Raw genomic sequence first — 25,677 nt, 5'->3', positions numbered from 1 at the left:
TGTCAGTGTCAATAGGAACACGTCTAAAGGGATGCAGACCCAGCTGATTTCCTCATAAGAGCCCTGCAGCTGCCACAGCTGATAGATAATTATGAAACCACTCCCATTAGACCCACTCAGCACAGAGGAACAAACAATGATTTCTTCAGAAAAACAAAAGGAAGAAATCTGCAACAAAGTTTGTTACATTCACCGCAATGTACAGAGATCACCCAGAGGGGAATGTTTCTATCTGTACAAAAGTGGAGTTACTCTTTAAGTGTTTTTTTCTTTTTTCCTAAAAATTTGCATTTTTTAACCACTTGCCGACCAGACAACACCCCCTAGGCTCACATTTAACCCTTTGCTCATCACAGGGTTAACCCCTTCCCTGCCAGTGTCATTAGTACAGTGACAGTGCATATTTTTAGACATTACTGTAGTAATGTCACTGGTACCCCCAAAAGTGTCAAAAATGTCAGTTAGGGGTCCGATCTGTCCGCTGCAATGTCGCAGTCCCGCTAAAAATCGCAGATCACCGCCATTACTAGTAAAAAAAATAAAAATAACAAAAAATCTTTCCCATAGTTAGTAGACGCGATAACTTTTGCGCAAACCAATAAAAAATACGCTTATTGGGATTTATTTTTTTATCAAAAATATGTAGAAGAATAAAACTTGCCCTAAAATGATGAAAACATTTGATTTTTAATTTTTTTTTTATTGGGAATGATTTATAGCCGAAAGTAAAAAATATTGTTTTTTTTTTTTTTCAGAATTGTCGCTCTTTTTTTTGTTTATAGCGCAAAAAATAAAAATCGCACAGGTGATCAAATACCATCAAAAGAAATCTCTGTTTGTGGGAAAAAAAGGACATACATTTTATTTAGATACAGCATTGCACGACCGCACAATTGTCAGTTAAAGTAATGCAGTGCCGTATCGCAAAAAATTTCCTGCTCATTAATAAGGGTAAATTCTTCCGGTCCAGATGTGGTGCTCAATTGCAACAGCCGCCATTTTATTCTCCAGGGCCCTTGCTATTGAAAAATATATAATTTTCCGTAGTTCAAAGTAATTTTCTAGTAAAGAAATGCTGATTTCTAACTTGTGTGTAAAACATTTAAAAAATTTCCCGGTCAGCGAGTGATTAAAAAAAAAAAAAAAAAAAAAAAAAAAGCTCAGTAAGAGGATGAAAGAGAAGAGCAGAGCCCAAATCTTCAGCTTCTATTTCGTGTTTCTGAAAAAAATAAATAAAAAAAAGACAGATGTGGGAAGTTCGGGGGGGTCTGTGACCCAGAAGACAGACGTTGGTGAAATCTGCAAACGTTTGGAAAAATAAAAGCTTGCGATTGGCTATTCCCCCAACTTCCATTCTTCTGTGATTAGATTCACGCCGCGTACATAATAACACGTTGGTAATTTATAATACATTCCATAGAAATGATGGAGTTAATTCCTCCTTGAATGCCTCCGCCGATTCGCTTTCCATTCACAGAACATTCCGGTAAAAGGGTAATTAGTCTTTGAACATTAAAAAGCCACTCCGCAGCCGCCATTGAAGCGCCCGCTTTATAATACGCAGTACAGCATCAAAACCTATTTATCATACAAATGTTATCAAAGTACAAGAGGCGTAATCTGCGATTACAACGGAGCTTATCTCCTCGGCTCGGCTGATCCTCACCGGCTTTTCATACAGCCGCCATTCAAGGGCCCCGTGGTTTACCAGTGAATGGCGCCATTCTGCGAGCTCTTTATTATTATGTCTGCAGATGGGGGAGGTGAAAAGATCGCAGCCCTTCATTCATTAGAGGAGCAGCGAAGGTCCCCATGGCACAAAACAGCATCTGCCATCACTTGGGCACCCAAACTCCTGACTTTGTTAGCGGCTCTTTAATCCATTCAGTGCTGGATTGGCATTTGTATTGTCCCCTGCCCCCCCCCCCCTCGTTATAGCAGATGTTGGTAGTGGTTGTGTTAGCTCATTAAATATTTCCTGATCCAGGAGTTATCTCCAAGAGCGGCGTGATTGCTCACATCCCTTTCCCTGCCACAGATATTTCTGCATTTATTTGCACATGTTTAAAAAAATAATTTTAGGTCTGAAGATTTCATAAAACCCTCAAAACATTTTATATTTGTGTAAAGAAGACACCTTAGAATAAAGGAGGTTGTTCCAAATATTTTATGCAAATTAAAAATATAAAAAAAACTACATTACTATATATATATATATATATATATATATGCTGCCCAGCCAAAAAAAAAAAGTTGCCGCCTGAAATTAAGTTAATGAAGCAACTAACTAAACTAAGCATGCAGTAACTCTCCTATTGGATAGATACTGCATGTGCGGCTATTTTTCAATTTTGTGCACATGTTTAAAAAATAATTTTAGGTCTGAAGATTGCATAAACCCTCAAAATATTATATATTTGTGTAAAGCAGACACTTTAGAATAAAGGAGGTTGTTCCAAATATTTTATGCAAGAAAAAGAAAAATAATAATAAAAAAAAATAACTACATTACTATATATATATATGCATATGCAAATAATAAAAAAATAAATAAATAAATAAAAAAAACTACATTACTATAGATAGATAGATAGATAGATAGATAGATAGATAGATAGATAGATAGATAGATAGATAGATAGATAGATATATGCTGCCCAGCCAAAAAAAAAAAAAAAAAGTTGCCACATGGAATAAAGTTAACTAAGCAACTAACTAAACTAAGCATGCAGTATTTCTCCTATTGAACAGTTAATGCATGTGCGGCTATTTTTCAATTTTTTGCACACGTCTCAAAAATAATTTTAGGTCTGAAGAGTGCATAAAACCCTCAAAACATTATATACTTGTGTAAAGCAGACACCTTAGAATAGAGGAGGTTTTTACAAATATTTTATGCAAATTAAAAAAAAAAAAAAAATAATAAAAAATAAAAAAAAAATAACTATATTACTATATATATATATATACACTGCCCATCCATAAAAAAGTTGCCACCTGGAATTAAGTTAACTAAGCATGCAGTAACTCTCCTATTGGATAGTTACTGCATGTGCAGTCCACAGCTATTTTTGCATTTTTTTGCACACGTTTAAAAAATTATTTTAGGTCTGAAGATTGCATAAAACCCTCAAAACATTATATATTTGTGTAAAGCAGACACCTTAGAATAAAGGAGGTTGTTCCAAATATTTTATGCAAATTAAAAAAAAATACAAATAATAATAAAAAAAAATAACTACATTACTATATATATAAATATATATATACATATTGCCCAGCCAAAAAAAAGCCACCACCTGGAATTAAGTTAACTAAGCAACTAACTAAACTAAGCATGCAGTAACTGTCCTATTGGAGAGTTAATGCATGCGCAGCTATCTCTGCATTTTTTGCAGATGTTTAAAAAATTATTTTAGGTCTGAAGATTGCATAAAACCTTCAAAACATTTTATATTTGTGTAAAGCAGACACCTTAGAATAAAGGAGGGAGGTTGTTCCAAATATTTTATGCAAATTAAAAAAAAATATAATAATAATTAAAAAAAAAAAAAACTACATTACTAAATATATATATATATATATATATATGCAATCTTCAGACCTAAACATTTTTTTTAAGCGTGTGCAAAAAAATTCAGAGATAGCTGCACATGCAGTAACTATCCAACAGGACAGTTACTGCATGATTAGTTTAGTTAGTTACTTAGTTAACTTAATTCCAGGTGGTGACTTTTTTTTTGGCTGGGCAGTGTATATACTGTATATATATTCTTTAGAAGAGGCTTCCTTCTGGGATGACAGCCATGCAGACCAATTTGATGCAGTGTGCGGCGTATGGTCTGAGCACTGACAGGCTGACTCCTCCCCCACCCCTTCAACCTCTGCAGCAATGCTGGCAGCACTCATACGTCTATTTCCCAAAGACAACCTCTGGATATGACGCTGAGCACGTGTACTCCACTTCTTTGGTTGACCATGGCGAGGCCTGTTCTGAGTGGAACCTGTCCTGTTATACCACTGTATGGTCTTGGCCACCGTGCTGCAGCTCAGTTTCAGGGTCTTGGCAATCTTCTTATAGCCTAGGCCATATTTATGTAGAGCAACAATACTTTTTTTCAGATCCTCAGAGAGTTCTTTGCCATGAGGTGCCATGTTGAACTTCCAGTGACCAGTATGAGAGAGTGAGAGCGATAACACCAAATTTAACACACCTCCTCCCCATTTCCACCTGAGACCTTGTAACACTAACGAGTCACATGACACCGGGGAGGAAAAATGCCTTATTGTGCCCAATTTGGACATTGTCACTTAGGGGTGTACTCACTTTTGTTACCAGCGGTTTAGACATTAATGGCTGTGTGTTGAGTTATTTTGAGGGGACAGTAAATTTACACTGTTATACAAGCTGTACACTCACTACTTTACATTGTAGCAAAGTCTCATTTCCTCAGTGTTGTCACATGAAAAGATAGAATAAAATATTTACAAAAATGTGAGGGGTGTACTCACTTTTGTGAGATACTGTGTATGTATATATATGTATACACTGCCCGGCCCAAAAAGAGTTGCCACCTGGAATTAACTAAGCAACTAACTAAACTAAGCATTCAATGACTCTCCAATTGGATAATTACTGCATGAGCCCAAAGAATGAGGTCAGCTGACTCCCTGAATATACGGAATGAGGTCAGCTGCCTACCTGAATATACGGAATGAGGTCAGCTGACTACCTGAATATACGGAATGAGGTCAGCTGACTCCCTGAATATACGGAATGAGGTCAGCTGACTCCCTGAATATATGGAATGAGGTCAGCTGACTACCTGAATATACAGAATGAGGTCAGCTGACTCCCTGAATATACGGAATGAGGTCAGCTGACTCCCTGAATATACGGAATGAGGTCAGCTGACTCCCTGAATATACAGAATGATCCGGTTATTCCATCAATGGATTTTTTCTTCCCTGATGGGACGGGAATATTCCAGGATGACAATGCCAGGATTCATCGGGATCAGATTGTGAAAGAGAGGATCAGGGAGGATGAGACATCATTGTCACACATGGATTGGCCACCACAGAGCCCAGATCTTACCCCCATGGAGAATCTTTGGGATGTGGTGGAGAAGGCTTTGCGCTCCGACTCTCCCATCATCAATACAAGATCTTGGTGAAGAATGAATGCAACACTGGAGGGAAATAAATCTTCTGACATTGCAGAAGCTTATCAAAACAACGCCACAGCGAATGCGTGCCGCAATCAAAGCTAAAGGTGGTCCAACTAAATATTAGAGTGTGTGACCTATTTTTTTAGGGCAACTTTTTTTTTGGCCAAGCAGTGTACACATACACACTATATTACCAAAAGTATTGGGACACCAGAAAACATTCCTGTCATGGACCTTGGAATGCGGAGGTTTTCCTCCTTGAAATCTGTTACACAGTGGGGGGGGGGGTCTTCTGCTGTCTTAGGCTCCAGACGGCTCCATTGTTCTGTGTCTGGCTATTGTGTACATTGATTGCCCCCTGGGGCTTCTGTCTCATTACACACGGCAGTCCTTCTAATCAAGCTATCGGACCAATCCCTGCTGACTCATTTTCAAGTCCTCATTTGCATGGCTAAGGGAGACCTGAAGGAGGACACCATATACTTTACAATTGACCAATAGGAAAGCAGTTGTTGGGGGCGGGATGTTTCAAATTCTGTATAAAAGTGTGTTGTGTACTTCCAATAAAGGCCTTACTGTTTGAACTTACATACAGCCTGTCTGGTGTTTGTTCTAATGACTTCTGAACGGCACATAGCTGTAGTTCGGATCCCGGAACCTTGGATGAGCGAACCATCAGACGTTGCGATCTGCAAGCTGACTCACTAGTGGCAGAGGAGTGTCGGGAGAGCGAAAGCGAGCGAACAAGGGTCTCGTTACAATTCCCATAGACACACTCCTAAACCTTGGGGACAGCCTTCCCAGAGGAGTTGAAGCTGTTATAGCTGCAAAGGGTGGAGCCAACTCAATATTGAACCCTACAGACTAAGACTGGGATGCCATATTTCATATGCGTTTAAAGGCAGGTGTCCCAATACTTTTGACAATATAGTGAGCTGGTCAATGACAGATGCACAGTCCACAAGCAGCCTGAGGGCAGCAGCTCCTCGGGCTTTGGAACCCTCCTGAAGGGAAGGAACCCAGCTCTCCAGTGCTTCCGATTATTTATCACCCTTCTAGCCCCCTTCTGGACACTCCTCTCCAGGGATTGATAAATATTCAGCCTGCTTTTTTTTTTTTTTTTAAATTTGACTTTATTGAACATAAAATAGAACACAGTATACAAGATGCGTATAGACAGAGGTATAGCACATCAGCAAAAACCGTGATAAATTGCAATTGCAATCATAAAGTACAAATATCAAAGGACTGAGAGATTCATAATACATACGAATGCATACCGTAGAGGTTAAGGCGCCTAAATACAAGGCAACACACAAGTATGGTAGCAGAAATCAGCAGGAAAAGCAAAGTAGCATGTGTACTGGGAACCAAAACCATTGGATTCATACGCTTAAGGTGGGGTAAAGTGGAGTATCTGTATATGTAAGGAAGGGATACGGGACAAAGGGAGGGAAAGATGGATAGGAAGAAAGGGAGAGGAGTAAAGACAGAATATGGAATGAGAAAAAGATCTCCCGCAGACCCGCACCAAGCTCTTGAAGCTTCTTCCAGAGACAGGTAGAAGCAATCAAACTCCCAGCCTGTGAAACCCTCAACAGCCCAACCAAAATCTGCTCTCTTGGTTACAGAAGAAGCCACAGATTTAATGTACCGGGCATCCCCTACCCTAGGAGGGCGCTATACCAGTTTCTGATCTTTGTAGCCAACTTTCTAACCTTTAGGCCCATATTCTGTCTGTTCATTCCAGTTTTGAGTAAGGTCCTCTTTATAAAGAAATGACAACATTGCTCTACTGAAGCCTTGGCTGTAGACTTTTAGAAGAACATTTTCGGGGTGTCCATGCGGGAGCGTACTCTTTGATATCAGTATCAAATCGCAAGCTCTTCCAGTACATTATAAATCGATGTGCTGCGTCTCTCTACTTCAGATACATAGAGAGGAAAGCTGACTTCGGAGCTTTGATTATTAATCTGCCTAAAACTTGGCACCATCCTTCAGAGTCCTGTGTGACTCCATCCCTCAACAGATATTGCCAGACAGCTCCATCTGACGACTGGCATGTGGCATCCTAATTACTGCGTTGTGTACGTCTGTGTTCTTTTGTACTGAGTGGTACACCATGGGCAGACATGAATTCAGGCTCAAACACCTGGGAGGAAACGCTGAATATTTATGAGCCCACCAGGCCCCTGGGCCAGCACCAGATCCTGCTGAGAACTTGAGAGGACAGACTTGCATAGCTTCAGAAAACTAAGGAGCCATTAATGAACCCAGAGAGGGAGGTCATCCGGATTGGCTGCCCATTCGAAGCTGAGCTTTATTTACAGTCTGGAGCTACAACGGGATACCGAACGCCATCGCAGGCAGGAAAGCGAGAGCCGCTATTACGGCTGGCAAGGTGCAAAGTATGGAATTGCTTATTAAGATTTTAAGCTAATGTACTTTTTCATTCTGTATTTTATATACTGAAACGTCTGGTAATGTGTTTATGTTAGCGAAGCAAATTGCACCTTTGTCCTGTGAGCAGGTGATATAGTCGATGTAATTTCACACGCTCGTGGTCTCTTATGTCTTCATTTGTCATGGTTTCTGATACAGAAAATAGGAATATTATGGAATTTCTTTTTTAATTTTTTCTTTCTTTACATTTTTGAAGGTTATTTTCACTCAGAAGTGACGCTTAGGCATTGGCTGGCTTCTTCTTACGCTTAGACTCTCGCAGGATCTTTTTTCTTTAGTAGTCACCTTTCTTGATATTGGGGACCTCAAGCGTGGCCCCTAATATCACCGAAGGGATGAACATAATATTCAGTGAATGTCAAAACAGAAAACTCGCAGAGACCTTAGACATGCAACAGGAGATGGTCAAAGATGGGGACATGCTGTAGGGGTTGGTCAAACAGGGAAAAGGCTGCAGGAGATGGTCAAAGATGAGGACAATCTGCAGGAGATGGTCAAACAGGGAACAGGCTGCAGGAGATGGTCAAAGATGGGGACAGGCTGCAGGAGATGGTCAAAGATGAGGACAGGCTGCAGGAGATTGTCAAAGATGAGGACAGGCTGCAGGAGATGGTGAAAGATAGGGGACATGCATCAGGAGATGGTCAAAGATGGGAACAGGCTGTAGGAGATGGTCAAAGATGGGGACATGCTGTAGGAGATGGTCAAACATGGAACAGGCTGCAGGAGATGGTCAAAGATGGGAACAGGCTGCAGGAGATGGTCAAAGATGGGGACATGCAGCAGGAAAAGGTCAAAGAAGGGGACATGCTGTAGGAGATGGTCAAACAGGGAACAGGCTGCAGGAGGTGGTCAAAGATGAGGACAATCTGCAGGAGATGGTCAAAGATGAGGACAATCTGCAGGAGATGGTCAAACAGGGAACAGGCTGCAGGAGATGGTCAAATATAAGGAACATACTTCAGAAAAGGATCAAAGATGGAGACCTGCTACAGGAGATAGTCGAAGATCGGGGATGTGCTGTGGGAGATGGTTAAAGATGGGGAATATGCTGCAGGAGACGGTCAAAGGCAGGGAACATGCTATAGGAGATGGACAAAGATTGGGAACGTACTACAGGAGATGGTCAAAGATGCAGAATATACTGCAGGAGATGGTCAAAGATGGGGAACATGGTGCAGAAAATGGCCAAAGTTGGGGGACATGCTGCATGAGATAGTCAAAGAGAAATACTGCAGATGGTCAAAAAAAGGAGCATACTGCAGGAGATGGTCAAAGATGGAAACATGCTGTTCAAAGATTAGAGAAAAGTTGAAGGAAATGGTCAGAGATGGGACACGCGTCGCTGCAGGAGATGGTCATAGAGATTGTACTGCAGGAGATGGTCAAGAACAGGGAGCATACTGCAGGAGTTGATCAGAGATGGGAGCATATTGCATGAGAAGGCCAAAAATGGGGGACAGGCTGCTGGAGATGGTCAGAGATGGAGACATGCATCAGGAAATGGTCAAATATGGGGACATGCTGAAGGAGATGGTCGAAGATGGGGGACATGCTGAAGGAGATGGTCAAAGATGGGGACAGGCTGCAGGGGATGGTCAGAGAAGGGGGACATGCTGCAGGAGATGATCAGAGATTGGGGACATGCTGCAGGAGATGATCAGTGATGGGGGACATGCTGCAGGGGATGGTCAGAGATTGGGGACATGCTGCAGGAGATGATCAGTGATGGGGGACATGCTGCAGGGGATGGTCAGAGATTGGGGACATGCTGCAGGAGATGATCAGAGATTGGGGACATGCTGCAGGAGATGATCAGTGATGGGGGACATGCTGCAGGAGATGATCAGTGATGGGGGACATGCTGCAGGAGATGATCAGTGATGGGGGACATGCTGCAGGAGATGGTCAGAGATTGGGGACATGCTGCAGGAGATGATCAGAGATTGGGGACATGCTGCAGGAGATGATCAGTGATGGGGGACATGCTGCAGGGGATGGTCAGAGATTGGGGATATGCTGCAGGAGATGATCAGTGATGGGGGACATGCTGCAGGAGATGGTCAGAGATTGGGGACATGCTGCAGGAGATGATCAGTGATGGGGGACATGCTGCAGGGGATGGTCAGAGATGGGGGACATGCTGCAGGGGATGGTCAGAGATTGGGGATATGCTGCAGGAGATGATCAGTGATGGGGGACATGCTGCAGGGGATGGTCAGAGATTGGGGATTTGCTGCAGGAGATGATCAGAGATGGGGGACATGCTGCTGGAGATGATCAGTGATGGGGGACATGCTGCAGGAGATGATCAGTGATGGGGGACATGCTGCAGGAGATGATCAGTGATGGGGGACATGCTGCAGGAGATGATCAGTGATGGGAGACATGCTGCTGGAGATGATCAGTGATGGGGGACATGCTGCTGGAGATGATCAGTGATGGGGGACATGCTGCAGGAGATGATCAGTGATGGGGGACATGCTGCAGGAGATGATCAGTGATGGGGGACATGCTGCAGGAGATGATCAGTGATGGGGGACATGCTGCAGGAGATGATCAGTGATGGGGGACATGCTGCAGGAGATGATCAGTGATGGGGGACATGCTGCAGGAGATGATCAGTGATGGGGGACATGCTGTAGGAGATGATCAGTGATGGGGGACATGCTGCAGGAGATGATCAGTGATGGGGGACATGCTGCAGGAGATGATCAGTGATGGGGGACATGCTGCAGGAGATGATCAGTGATGGGGGACATGCTGTAGGAGATAGTCAAAGACAGAGAGCATACTTCAGGAGAGGAGCCATTAAACAGTTTTACTACACATCTCCTTTAAATGAGACCTAACAAAAATGACCTATAATTTATTTTCGCCTCTCCTGCGTCATGACTGCGGCATGTTTTATTATAAGAAACATTGAACAGAAACAAAGCCATTCTGTGTGATTTTCAAACTCAATCAAAATATCTTGTTACTTGTGAAACGCTGTCAGCGCTGCGAGTCTGTAACATGCTGAACAGTCTGTGGTGAGATAAGAGCGCCAAAGGCGGATAATTGCTGCTCGCGGAAATTATTTGTCAATCAGTCAGGCAGCGCTGTCCAATACATAATATTTTAAGAGATGCGATGTCTTATTTCTGCCATGTCTACCCTGAAAGACGTTGAGCCATCATTATGGCCATTAAAAGCCAAATTCCATTTTCTGGAACCGTATTGTGAACAGTGATACCAATTTTATTCCATCATTCATGTCCAGACACTAACAGGATTTGTTAGGACATATACAGTGCATTGCGAAAGTATTCAGCCCCCTTGAACTTTTCGACCTTTTGCCACATTTCAGGTTTCAAACATAAAGATATAAAACTGTAATTTTTTGTGAAGAATCAACAACAAGTGGGACACAATCATGAAGTGGAATGAAATTTATTGGATATTTCAAACTTTGTTAACAAATAAAAAACTGAAAAATTGGGCGTGCAAAATTATTCAGCCCCTTTACTTTCAGTGCAGCAAACTCTCTCCAGAAGTTCAGTGAGGATCTCTGAATGATCCAATGTTGACCTAAATGAGTAATGATGATAAATAGAATCCACCTGTGTGTAATCAAGTCTCCGTATAAATGCACCTGCACTGTGATAGTCTCAGAGGTCCGTTTAAAGCGCAGAGAGCATCATGAAGAACAAGGAACACACCAGGCAGGTCCGAGATACTGTTGTGGAGAAGTTTAAAGCCGGATTTGGATACAAAAAGATTTCCCAAGCTTTAAACATCTCAAGGAGCACTGTGCAAGCGATAATATTGAAATGGAAGGAGTATCAGACCACTGCAAATCTAGGAAGACCTGGCCGTCCCTCTAAACTTTCAGCTCATACAAGGAGAAGACTGATCAGAGATGCAGCCAAGAGGCCCATGATCACTCTGGATGAACTGCAGAGATCTACAGCTGAGGTTGGAGACTCTGTCCATAGGACAACAATCAGTCGTATACTGCACAAATCTGCCCTTTATGGAAGAGTGACAAGAAGAAAGACATTTCTTAAAGATATCCATAAAAAGTGTCGTTTAAAGTTTGCCACAAGCCACCTGGGAGACACCAAACATGTGGAAGAAGGGGCTCTGCTCAGATGAAACCAAAATCAAACTTTTTGGTAACAATGTAAAACGTTATGTTTGGTGTAAAAGCAACACAGCTCATCACCCTGAACACACCATCCCCACTGTCATACATGGTGGTGGCAGCATCATGGTTTGGGCCTGCTTTTCTTCAGCAGGGACAGGGAAGATGGTTAAAATTGATGGGAAGATGGATGGAGCCAAATACAGGACCATTTTGGAAGAAAACCTGATGGAGTCTGCAAAAGACCTGAGACTGGGACGGAGATTTGTCTTCCAACAAGACAATGATCCAAAACATAAAGCAAAATCTACAATGGAATGGTTCACAAATAAACATATCCAGGTGTTAGAATGGCCAAGTCAAAGTCCAGACCTGAATCCAATCGAGAATCTGTGGAAAGAACTGAAAACTGCTGTTCACAAACGCTCTCCATCCAACCTCACTGAGCTCGAGCTGTTTTGCAAGGAGGAATGGGCAAAAATTTCAGTCTCTCGATGTGCAAAACTGATAGAGACATACCCCAAGCCACTTACAGCTGTAATCGCAGCAAAAGGTGGCGCTACAAAGTATTAACTTAAGGGGGCTGAATAATTTTGCACGCCCAATTTTTCAGTTTTTTTATTTGTTAAAAAAGATTGAAATATCCAATAAATTTCGTTCCACTTCATGATTGTGTCCCACTTGTTGTTGATTCTTCAAAAAGTTCGGAATTCGGCCACCAGAACCGCCCAAAATGCAATGGGACAGGAACTGGGCATCAGTAAAATGTGATTGAAGTGACTACGGGGTCCAGAGCCCAATGAGGAGTGAATACGCCCCCCATACGCCCCCCAGTATATAACATAGCCCCGCCAAAACTCCAGCACTGTAATACAGAGCCTGTGGAAGAGAGTGGAAACATTTGTGTTGCTCCAGTGTCATTTTGCAATTATTAGTGTGAGGAAAGGGATATGCAGTGTAGTTAGGGTACTATATACCACTATAGTTAGATTAAAAAATCTAGTTTTTGTAGGGATAGCTTTAAGTGTCAGGGTGACCGTAGTGTAGTTTAGGGTGACCTGACTCTGCCATGTCAGGGTGACCGTAGTGTAGTTTAGTGTGAACTGACTCTGCCATGTCAGAGTGACCGTAGTGTAGTTTAGGGTGAACTGACACTGCCATGACACTGCCATGTTAGGGATTCTGGGTTAGGGGTATACATATATATATATATATATATATATATATATATATATATATATATATATACATATATATATCAAAAACGACAATTTTTAAGAACTTTTTTTTGCCTGATTCATAGTCCCTGGGGCATGACCCAGAACCCTAGGCACTTTTTAGGGGCATTTATTGGGTTTTAGGGCTTCAAAATGGTGTTTTTTGATTCCAGAAGTTCGGGTCCCATTGATTTCAATGGGGTTCTGGAATCCGAACCGAACTTTTGGGAAATTCGGGTGTTCTGGTCGAACCAAACTTTTCAAAAGTTCGATCATCCCTACCTGTGACCACTTTCCACACTGACAGGAGGAGTGACAGCTGTCACCCTCCTCCTGGGACCTGGCTTCCCGCCCAAAGACGCCCTGTCACATGTGCCCTTGGCTTTTATGACTTATCCCAGGATGCACCACTCTTGTGCCAACCCACTGGGACAGCCACAAAAGCCTGTGGGTCATTGGCTGGGTTTCCTCCACTGTCCAACAGGCTTTCCTATTGTACACAGCAGGGACACTCCCTGAGACCAAATGAATCACACATGGACACATGTAACAGGCCTAACTAGTGATCAGGCTCTGCTGATAAGCAGGCAGAGCAAAAACTATGCTTTTCCTAGCACCTACCTAGGTGGGGTGCTACATACACACATATACATATGAATCACAGGCCAGCTTTCCCTACCCACCTCTATCAGTGAGCCTCCCCCCCCCCTCCACCCACAATGAGCCTTCCCTCTCCACCTCCATCAATGAGCCTTCCCTCCCCACCTCCATCAATGATCCTTCTCTCCCCACCCTCATCAATGATCCTTCCCTCTTCACCTTTATCGATGAGCCTTCCCTCCCCACCCTCATCAATGAGACGCCCCCAACTTCCATCAATGAGCCTTCCCTCCCCACATCCATCAATGAGCCTTCCTTCCCCACCTCCATCAATGAGTCGGCCCCCATCTACACCTCCATCAATGAGCCTTCCCTCTCCACCTCCATTAATGAGCCCCCCCCCCAACCCCACCTCCATCAATAAGCCTTTCCTCCTCATCTCCCTCAATGAGCCTTTCTCTCCCCACCTCCATCAATGAACCTTCCCTCCCCACCTCCATTAATGAGCCCCCCCCCAACCCCACCTCCATCAATAAGCCTTTCCTCCCAACCTCTATCAATGAGCCTTCCCTCTCTACCTCCATCAATGAGCCTTCCCTCCACACCTCCATCAATGAGGCTTCCCTCCCCACCTCCATCAATGAGGCTTCCCTCCCCACCTCCATCAATACCACCAAAAGAAATCTCTATCTGTCTCAAAAAAATGATAAAAATGTTGTGTGGGTACAGTGTTGCATGACCGCGCAATTTTCATTTAAAGTGTGAAAGCGCAGAAATCTGAAAATTGTGCTGGGCAGAAGGGGGGTGAAAGTGCCTGGTATTGAAGGGATTTAAGCAGAACTTTGGGGTAATAAATCCCTCGGTCTTGTGTGTCTTCTCGAATCTCGGTGAGCTTTGTGTCTTTTTTCCAGATCAGTTCAGGCATCCAATGTGAGACTTTGCCTCCATGAAGAAGCACATTAGGGACTAACAATATAAAGTCATTGTGGTTCTATCAATGAAGGGAAAAACATTTGTGTGCTGCCCCCCCCCCTTTACAACCAACCGCCCCCCCCAATACTCACCTGAGCTTCCTTGAGATCCAGAGATGTGCACGGGAGCCTCAGATGTCCCGGGCCTCTCTCTCCTCATTGGCTGCGACACAGCAGTCAGTCACAGCCTTTAAGCCAATGAGAAGAGAGTGGGGGGATAGGCCGAGCATGGACGCATCAAGCAGGGCTCAGAAGGGAGCGGGCACCAGTGCCATCATAGCAAGAGGCTTTTTATCGGGGGCACTGGTAAAGGGGGAGGAGCCAGGAGTGCCAGCAGGGGACTCAATAGAGAGGAGGATCCTGTGAAAACCATTACAGAGCCGGTAAGTATGACATGTTTGTTATTTTCAACTAAAAATAAAAAAACACTTTAAAGCACTTACAGCAATTTTTTTTTCCTTTTGGAGAAAGGTTTTATACTTCTACCTCCAGACCAGCGACGTACCGATACGTCACTTGACGTTGGCTGGATATACCAGGATAATGTGTGCAGCTGCCGGCGGTCTACCTAGCTGCTGGATTGCTTTTTACAAGCAGCAGGATGGGAGTGGCTTCCTCAGGCTCTCCCATCCCACCAGGAGACCCGAGAAACCATCTGATGCATCCGCTGGTTGGCTGGAGAGCCCAGCAAAGCCTGGATAGGCTTTTATTGCCTCTCAGCTATAGTAACCCGGAAACGATGGCCTGATATCACTTCTGGTTTCCCCCGATACCACTGACGCCATTTTTAAAAAATCAAAAGCATTCGGAAACGCAGATATTGGTGCTTTTAATACTTTTATAGGGTTTGTACCCTAAACCATTGCCTTGCTGCTGGCCCCTCTCTTTTATTCTCCTATCCTGCATTGAATGACTGCATGAAACGATGCATCTAAATACCTTTTTGAGAAGTGTCTTTAGGTCTGTCATGTGACTCCCGCCCGCTCTGATAACACAATTCAGGGCTACAGAGGGAGGGGCCGAGCTCTCCATCTGACGTCAGCTGGGAGTCACGTGAGCACCAAGCTGGCCGCTCGGCTCCTCCTGCTGTAGCCCTGGATTGTGTTATCAGAGAGGCCCGGGAGTCATGTGACAGACCTAAAGGTACTTCTCGAAAAGGTATTCACAGGCATTGTTTCATACAAACAGTTATACAATGCAGGATATGAGATTGACAGAGAGGGGCAGTGACATTTGATTGGTTTATTATCAGCAGTGGGGGGGGGGGGGGCAGAGACAGACACACAGAGCTGACGACAGGGAGGGGAGGAGGGAGAGCAGAGAGGAGAGCTGCGGATGATGGAGGCACGCAGGCAGACCACAGTGGTCAGGGCTCAATAGCCATGATTATCGTGGTCAGCACACAGGGAGGGGCACAGGAGGTGGCAGAATCAGCCAGGTTTTTTACAGTTTGCAGAGGGGCAGGTTAAACAGCACAGGCACTGGGCTTCTTCACCACTTGCGGCAAGTCGGCTCTGTCCCGCGAAACCATGCAACTGTATGTCGTTTCGCGGGACCGCTAGTGGGGGCGCAGAAGGCCGCGGTAGGCGCGCGCATGAACCGATTGGCTAGAGGGGGAGCCAATCAGTGGGTTTAGTGGCCGTGATTGCCGCCTGGCACCCTCGATCGCTCACCGTGGAGACAGAACGGCGGTCTACCGTTGTAAACACCGCAGACCGCTGTTCTGTCATTGATGAACACAGAGCTCCTCCTATGTAGGAACACAGATCTCTGTGTTCATTCCATAAGCCCACCCCCCCCCACACAGTTAGAAAGCACCCCCTACGGATACATTTAACCCTTTGATCGCCCCTGGTGTTAACCCCTTCCCTGCCAGTGTCATCAGTACAGTGACAGTGCATATACTGTAGTAATGTCACTGGTACCCCCAAAAGTGTCAAAAATGTCAGTTAGGGGTCCGATCTGTCCGCCGCAATGTTGCAAGTCCCGCTAAAAATCGCAGATCGCCGCCTAGTAATAAATAAATAAATAAATAAATAAAAATGACATAAATCTTTCCCTTAGTTTGTAGACGCGATAACTTTTGCACAAACCAATCAATATACGCTTATTGCGATTTTTTTTTTTTACCAAAAATTATGTGGCAGAAAACAAATTGGCCTAAAATTATGAAACTTTTTTTTTTTTATTGGGAATGTTATATAGCAGAAAGTAAAAAAAAATATATATATATATATATTTTTCTTTTATTGAATTGTTGCTCTTTTTTTTATTTATAGCGCAAAAGATAAAAATTGCAGAGGTGATCAAATACCACCAAATAAATCTCTGTTTGTGGAAAAAAAAGGACATCAATTGTATTTGGGTATAGCGTCGCACGACCGCACAATTGTCAGTTAAAGTAACGCAGTGCCGAATCGCAAAAAATGGCCTGGTCATTAACCACTTGCCGACCGCTGCACGACTATTTACGTCGGCAGTCAGCCCCTCACAGGCAAAGCGACGTAGGGCTACGTCACTAGCTTGTGAGGGTCTAGGGAGCGAGCGCGCGCCCCCGGAGGCGCGCTCCCGCTCCCGCGTGGTCACGGACCCCCCCGCGCGTGTGACCGGCGGACCCGATGTCCGCCGGTCACTCGCGATCGTCCGTTACAGCGGGAGAAAGGCAGGCGGCTGATGTAAACAAGCCGCCTGTCATTCTCCCCTGTGTAGTAATAGTGATCATACGGTTCTACTATGTAGGACCGTGGATCTCTGTTCTTACACATCAAGCCACATCCAATCACAGTTAGAAACACGCCCCTAGGACACACTTAACCCCTCCCTCTCCAATAAAGTTAACTCCTTCCCTGCCAGTGTCATTTTTACAGTAACAATGCATATGTATAGCACTGATTACTGTAGAAATGTCACTGGTAACCCCAAAAGTGTCAAAAATGTCAGTCAAGGGTCCGATCTGTCCGCCGCAATGTCGCAGTCCCGCAAAAAAAAATCACAGATCGCCGCCATTACGCGTTAAAAAAAAACAACAAAAATGACAAAAATCTTTCCCTTTGTTAGTAAACGCAATAACTTTTGCGCAAACCAATCAAAATACGATTTTTACGATTTTCTTTTACCAAACATATGGTAAAAAAAAATAAAAATTGGCCTAAAATGTTAAAAAATTTAGATTTTTACATTTTTTGGGGGAATTTCATATAAAAAAATGTGAAAAATATTGTTATTTTTGCAAAATTGACGCACTTTTTTTGTTTATAGTGCATGATCAAAAAATTGCACAGGGGATCAAATACCACCAAAAGAAAGCTCTGTTTGTGGGAAAAAAAGGACGCCAAATTCGTTTAGGTACAGTGTCGCACGACCTCGCAATTGTCCGTTAAAGTCACGCAGTGCCAAATCGCAAAATAGGCCAATGGTCAGGAAGGGGGTAAAATCTTCTGGGGCTTAAGTGGTTAAGGGGGAAATCCTTCCGGTCCAGAAGTGGTTAACCTGCTATAAGGAAACAGGATCTCCATTTTTTTTTTTTTTTTATAGGGTAACAAACACTATAAAGAGGACCTGTCACACACCCCTTGCTGTCACAAGAATGTTTAAATTTTTTTCGACAGCAATAAAAGTGATAAAATAAATAAAGCAGTGTAAAAAAAAAAAATGTAAAGTGCTTTGCCCCTCCCCCCCTTGCGCTCGCGAACAAAGGAGTAGGCGCGCGTCGGTCCTGCGCGCAAACAGCGATCGTCCCACACATGTGAGGTATCGCCGCTAATGTCAAATAATGGGCAGTAATTCTATCGCCACACCTCCTGTGTAAATAATGCGGTGACCTCTAAAGGATTTTAAATTGTCGCCTATGCAAAGTAAAATTGACATATCTTGTCGCCGTTTTTCAGGCATGCGCGATTTTAAAGTGTGACATGTTTGCTATTTACTCGCCATTACATCATCTTTTAGAATTTACGAAAAATTGGGCTATGCATTGTGTTGTTTGCATTTAAAATTCAAAAAAGTGTAAAAGAAAAAAAAAAGAAAAATTTGAAATACTGTGTGACATAAAAAATTGCTAATTGTTTTGCATGCAGCATAAATATACACACCTTTCTTCCATTTCTTTTTTCTCTCTTTTTTTAGAGAAAAAACCTCTTCATGAAATTAACCCCGAAAGTAAGTCTCTCTTTCCTTTATCATACACTTTGTAGATGGTGCTATAAAAATACACGAATATCTGTGAGACCCCCGATAATGAAAGGGTCACGGACGGGTGATGGCTATAGATGGGCGGATGGTTTTCTTTTCTTAGCCAGTTTCGTAAACATTTTGGTTTTCGGTCAGCAAAAGTAATATATTCTCATACAGTGCCTTGCGAAAGTATTCGGCCCCCTTAAACTTTGCGACCTTTTGCCACATTTCAGGCTTTAAACATAAAGATATAAAACTGTAATTTTTTGTGAAGAATCAACAACAAGTGGGACACAATCATGAAGTGGAACGAAATTTATTGGATATTTCAAACTTTGTTAACAAATAAAAAACTGAAAAATTGGGCGTGCAAAATTATTCAGCCCCTTTACTTTCAGTGCAGCAAACTCTCTCCAGAAGTTCAGTGAGGATCTCTGAATGATCCAATGTTGACCTAAATGACTAATGATGATAAATAGAATCCACCTGTGTGTAATCAAGTCTCCGTATAAATGCACCTGCACTGTGATAGTCTCAGAGGTCCGTTTAAAGCGCAGAGAGCATCATGAAGAACAAGGAACACACCAGGCAGGTCCGAGATACTGTTGTGGAGAAGTTTAAAGCCGGATTTGGATACAAAAATATTTCCCAAGCTTTAAACATCCCAAGGAGCACTGTGCAAGCGATAATATTGAAATGGAAGGAGTATCAGACCACTGCAAATCTACGAAGACCTGGCCGTCCCTCTAAACTTTCAGCTCATACAAGGAGAAGACTGATCAGAGATGCAGCCAAGAGGCCCATGATCACTCTGGATGAACTGCAGAGATCTACAGCTGAGGTGGGAGACTCTGTCCATAGGACAACAATCAGTCGTATACTGCACAAATCTGCCCTTTATGGAAGAGTGGCAAGAAGAAAGACATTTCTTAAAGATATCCATAAAAAGTGTCGTTTAAAGTTTGCCACAAGCCACCTGGGAGACACCAAACATGTGGAAGAAGGGGCTCTGCTCAGATGAAACCAAAATCAAACGTTTTGGCAACAATGGAAAACGTTATGTTTGGGGTAAAAGCAACACAGCTCATCACCCTGAACACACCATCCCCACTGTGAAACATGGTGGTGGCAGCATCATGGTTTGGGCCTGCTTTTCTTCAGCAGGGACAGGGAAGATGGTTAAAATTGATGGGAAGATGGATGGAGCCAAATACAGGACCATTCTGGAAGAAAACCTGATGGAGTCTGCAAAAGACCTGAGACTGGGACGGAGATTTGTCTTCCAACAAGACAATGATCCAAAACATAAAGCAAAATCTACAATGGAATGGTTCACAAATAAACATATCCAGGTGTTAGAATGGCCAAGTCAAAGTCCAGACCTGAATCCAATCGAGAATCTGTGGAAAGAACTGAAAACTGCTGTTCACAAACGCTCTCCATCCAACCTCACTGAGCTCGAGCTGTTTTGCAAGGTGGAATGGGCAAAAATTTCAGTCTCTCGATGTGCAAAACTGATAGAGACATACCCCAAGCGACTTACAGCTTTAATCGCAGCAAAAGGTGGCGCTACAAAGTATTAACTTAAGGGGGCTGAATAATTTTGCACGCCCAATTTTTCAGTTTTTTATTTGTTACAAAAGTTTGAAATATCCAATAAATTTCGTTCCACTTCATGATTGTGTCCCACTTGTTGTTTATTCTTCAAAAAAAATTACAGTTTTATATCTTTATGTTTGAAGCCTGAAATGTGGCAAAAGGTCAAAAAGTTCAAGGGGGCCGAATACTTTCGCAAGGCACTGTATGTCCTAAATCTTATCAAATTGTCAAAAAAAGAGTGTGGGTTATGTATATTATACCGGGCATTCTTCTTTAACCCTTTTACCCCCAAGACACATTTTAGTACATAGTGCGGATGAATTAGTAAAGGGGTGGAGACTGTTCAGCACCAAAGGGAATGTTGAGCTTAGGTCACACTGTGTTCATTTTGAATACCCAAGGGCAAAATGCCCTTGCAAAGTGAACAGCCTATTTGCCTTTAGTAAATTTACCCCTGGTGTCTGATTCTAAATAAGTTATCCCAAAGTCGCAGGGTGTGCCGGCTGTGCTTGGGCACCCCCTATTCACCCTTAGTGGTGCCAATTACCCCAGCTTCCTGGCGCCCCCTGTCTCCCTCCCTCCTGCGCGTTTGTACTTTGGGGTGCACACCCTAATTCCCGCAGTACAGTGGGATAGTAAAGTTTCCTTTTGTGAGAAATTTTGAATTTGGATCACTTGTGTTAGGGGTTTGATTATTAGTGGGAAAATGAGGGGAGAGAGTAGACACCCCTGGCGGGTGTCATTAGTGATTCGGAAGGGGTCTGAGAGGATGCCTGATATCCATACCCAGTGGTGTATTTTGGTTTTGTGCTGCCCTAGGCAAGACTAAAATTGGGCGCCCCCCCCATGTAAATTTGCCCCAATCCTTCCTTTTAGACAGATGGGACTCCCTCCAAACTTTAAGGACTACAAGTCCCAGCATGAACCCCTGAGATCTCATGAGAGGGGGGGGGTAAGAGGGGGTGGGAGAGAGAGGGGGGTGGGTGAGGGAGGGAGAGAGAGGGGGCTGAGATACAGAGAGAGAGAGGGGGGTGAGAAGGGGGATGAGAGAGAGAGAGGGGTGGGGATAATAGAGAAAGAGAAAGGGGGGATGAGAGAGAGGGGTGGGGATGAGAGAGAAAGAGAGAGGGGGGATGAGAGAGAGAGAGAGGGGGGTGAGAGAGGATGAGCGAGAGAGGGGAGATGAGAGAGAGAGGAAGGAGTGAGAGAGGTGGCTCTAGCAACCAGTGGCCAATTGAGTCTCAGGTGAAGGGGGGATGGCTTTTTTTGCTGCCCCCCTGAAAAGTGCTGCCCTAGGCCTGGGCCTTGTCAGCCTATGCCAAAATATAGCAGTGTCCATACCCTAGCACTGGGAGTAGTGTAGAGGCCTAGAATGACTTGAAGAAAGTCACCTGAGATGCCAAATTTCTTCAACACTGCTTCCAGGTACTTCTAGTGGACTCTATCAAACACCTTCTCTGCGTCTGGTGAGTTCAGCAGAGAAGGTGTTCGATGGTGTTTGGCCCAGTGAATGAAGTCAATGAAACGTCTGGTTCCGTCTGCCGCTTGTCGCTGGGGGATGAAGCCCACCTGGTCTGGATGTATCAGTTGGGGCATATGGTCACGAGTCAGGTTTCCAGAAATTTGGCATAAAATTGGGCGGTGGTTAGCTGGGTCGTGAGAGGGTTTTCCTGGTTTGGTTATAGTAGTGACCACGGCTTCAAGGGTTTCAGTGGGGATCTCCCCAGTTGTTAAGAATCCGTTCAGAGAGTTGCTTAAGTGTGGTATGAGTTCCTGATAAGTCTTGTAATATTCATTACTGAAACCATTGGGATCCAGCGATTTATGAGATTGGGAGAGATTTTGTTGCTGACTGAAGTTCCTGGGTGGTAAAGGGTAGTGTCATGGTCTCTATCTGCTTTCTATGACAATGGTGGGGGAGACAGACTGCAGATCGAGAATGGATTTGAAGAAATCTTGTATTCCAAGCACTCGGACATTGTTTCAGCAGAGGCGATTCTTTGCATTGTTGGATTTGGCCACAAGCACCTTAACAGTGCCCTCTAGGTCATCAATTTGCTGTGTATGGCGCGCAGTTAAGTCGTCAATGACGAAGTCTAGGTCTGCCCAGATGAAGTTAAATTTCTCGATGAGCTTGTCAATGCGAGAGGATCTAATCTGCTCAATTGTGTATAGTATTACCACCGTGTCACCGGTGGTTGTGGACACCAAGGCGGGAGTAGAGCGCTCCTGAGGTTTGGCCATATTCAACTTCGCCAGCAGCGCCTGGAGTTTTCCGGCTCAGATGGCATCTGAACGCATGAGCAGGGCTGGAGGAGCTTTTTTGCTCGCCATGGACGCAGAGGATTTGCTTTTAACAGACATTTCCAGAAGCACAACGTGATCCATAAGCCATTCCGATGGCTGGGGGGAGACAAAGGGGGCTCAATGGTGCAAATTAAGGACATAATTGAGCAGGATGTGGGGAGCTCTTCCTCGAGATGTCGGTCGTCTCTATCTGATTTGAGGTTAAAATGAGAAGACAACTGTAACCATGACCAGTACAATTATCCCACCGCTGCCACCAATTGTAACGACACCCCAAAGTATGAAAGGGGTTACAGTCGTCTAGGATAATCCGCTCCCAAACACCAGGACAACTATCGACCACTCCAATCCGCCATACATGAAGCCCATACAAATAATCCCCCCCCCTCCCAAGTACGAGACAAGGCTCCGTATTGAGGTCAAGTGAGAATAACTCTCTTCTTCTCGTTTATTGAAAGAAACACAGCATTTATGTACACTTTGAGAATACCACATGAACAATAACTGTGTAATTACATCCCTTAGTACAGTGGTCCTCAACCCTGGCCTACAGGGCCCACTAACAGGCCAGATTTTAGGTATTACCTTGGGGAGATGCAGACTAGAGTACTGCAATCACTGAGCAGCAAATTATATCACCTGGGATGTATTTCAGTTATCTTGCAAATCTGGCCTGTTAGTGGGCCCTGTAGACCAGGGTTGAGGACCACTGCCTTAGTAGACAGCCAGGTGAGCTCATTAACATACTTATCAATAGTCTCAGACCCAATTAACATACTGCCCTATTTTAGACAAAAGCACTTAGTTAATCAGTAGACATTCTTTAGGAGGGGCTGCTGGAATCAATCCCCCCCCTCTCTCTGAAGCTAATACACATTGATTAGCAGACATGGTGTCTCTCATAGTTCCTGGACGCCCAAATTAGGAGTTGCACTTCCTGTGCCTTACAGTGTATAGGAATAAGATAGACCTCCATATTTCCTGAGAGATACTGGTAATGCATATTACTGTCCCATTTGAAGTAGTCCAAACCATATTCTCAGTGTACACCACCCTCCCGGTCACCCTGCATCCATAAAAGATGCAGGGTGACTTAACCACTTGCCGACCGCCGCACGACTATCTACGGCGGCGGTCAGCCCCTCACAGGCAAAGTGACGTAGGGCTACGTCACTAGCTTGTGAGGGTCTAGGGAGCGAGCGCGCGCCGCCGGAGGCGCGCTCCCGCTCCCGCGTGGTCACGGACCCCCCCGCGCGTGTGACCGGCGGACCCGATGTCCGCCGGCCACTCTGCGATCGGCGGGGGAGAGGGAGAAAGTCAGGCAGCTTGTGTAAACAAGCTGCCTGTCATTCTCCCCTCTGTATGAGAGCTGATCATATGGATCTACTATGTAGATTTGTTGATCACTCTGCATACAGCTGAAGCCACAGCCAATCACAGTTAGAATCACGCCCCTAGGGACACACACAGCCCCTCCCTCTCAAATAAAGTTAACCCCTTCACTACCAGTGTATTTTTACAGTAACAGTGCATATATATAGCACTGATTACTGTAGAAATGTCACTGGTAACCCCAAAAGTGTCAAAAATGTCAGTCAAGGGTCCGATCTGTCCGCCGCAATGTCGCAGTACCGCAAAAAAAATCGCAGATCGCCGCCATTACGCGTTAAAAAAAAAAACAACAAAAATGACAAAAATCTTTCCCTTAGTTAGTAAACGCAATAACTTTTGCGCAAACCAATCAAAATACGCTTTTTGCGATTTTTTTTACCAAACATAGGTAGCATAAAACAAATTGGCCTAAAATGTTAAAAAATTTTGATTTTTACATTTTTTTTGGGGGGAATTTCATATAAAAAAAGGGAAAAATATTGCTATTTTTGCAAAATTTACGCTTTTTTTTGTTTATAGCGCGTGATCAAAAAATCGCACAGGTGATCAAATACCGCCAAAAGAAAGCTCTGTTTGTGGGAAAAAAAAGGCGCCAAATTCGTTTAGGTATAGCGTTGCACGACCGCGCAATTGTCCGTTAAAGTCACGCAGTGCCGAATCGCAAAATACCCCCTAGTCAGGAAGGGGGTAAAATCTTCCGGGGCTTAAGTGGTTAAACATAAGAAAGCCGCACAAGGCTGGACATGGTGCCTCCCAACCTCTTTAAAGGAATTTGGGGTCCACAACCCCCATGTCCAAAGTGACTCCACAACAACAATCACTCAGGTGAGAAATCCTGGTGCTGTGGGTGGTGGCCCCTTCTCGCCACCCCTGCAACAGTAGAAATGAAGGAGAAATCGGCTGCACACCACCAGCTGCTTGGAAGAGGAAGGTAGTGAACAATCACTTTTAAAGTGTGAAAGGCATCTATCTCTGTATCCTGATTGCAGAGAACAAAGTTCTCTGCAATCAGGATGTGGTACCTCCCTTTGGGGCCTTGCTGAAGACCAACCCTTATCTCTGTATCCTGTGTACCTTTAACGTATGTTAATAAAGGATTCATCTTCCTAGCAGCTGGTGGTGTGCGGCCGATTTCTCCTTCATTTCTGCTCTGAGGTTAGGAAAGGAAGGTGGAGTTAAGCTAGGAAGCTTTGAATGAGCGTCTGGGAAGGTTGGGGTTCAGAGGGTGAAAGATGGAGTTTATATAACTTCTCATAGAAGGAGCCAAAACAATTGGCTATATCCTTCGGGTTGGAAAGCCTATGGCCTTGGGAGTCAATAAGAAAAGGTATTTTCAGAAATTTTGACGGCTCCTATAGATTGTAACCAGCAGAGGAGAACTTATTTTGTCCCTTTAACTGTATACGGTATATCATTAGAAGAAATATTCAGGTAATGGATGTTTAGTCTGAGAAGTCGTTGTCCTGTGTCTGGAGTCGGTGTGAGCCGAGGTGTCCACTAGGAGGGAGGATTGGTTCCTGTAAACCATATTTTGTATTTTTCTCTCTTCACCGAGGTCAGGCAAGGGCGGAAATTCTGTCCCCTTTCCAGGAAAAGCTTGTAAGAACATTCACAATCAGATTCAATAGGTAATTACTTTTCCAATTACCTGAATTCTA

General features: G+C 44.0%; 1 protein-coding gene across 1 annotated transcript in view; it reads left to right on the top strand.

The window, feature by feature from the left end:
• Positions 1–25,677, top strand: part of UNC5D (unc-5 netrin receptor D) — a 991,829-nt gene that overhangs the window by 665,535 nt on the left and 300,617 nt on the right. The window contains exon 8 of the mRNA XM_082253174.1: positions 18,674–18,706. Coding sequence (XP_082109300.1) covers positions 18,674–18,706 — 33 coding nt within the window. The remainder of the gene's footprint in view (positions 1–18,673; positions 18,707–25,677) is intronic.

Source organism: Pelophylax lessonae, assembly GCF_965119305.1.
Source record: "Pelophylax lessonae genome assembly, chromosome: 4".
In the NCBI taxonomy this organism is placed as follows: Eukaryota; Metazoa; Chordata; class Amphibia; order Anura; family Ranidae; genus Pelophylax; species Pelophylax lessonae.
Note: the sequence above shows the minus strand (reverse complement) of the source record. Positions and strands in the feature narration are given on the sequence as shown.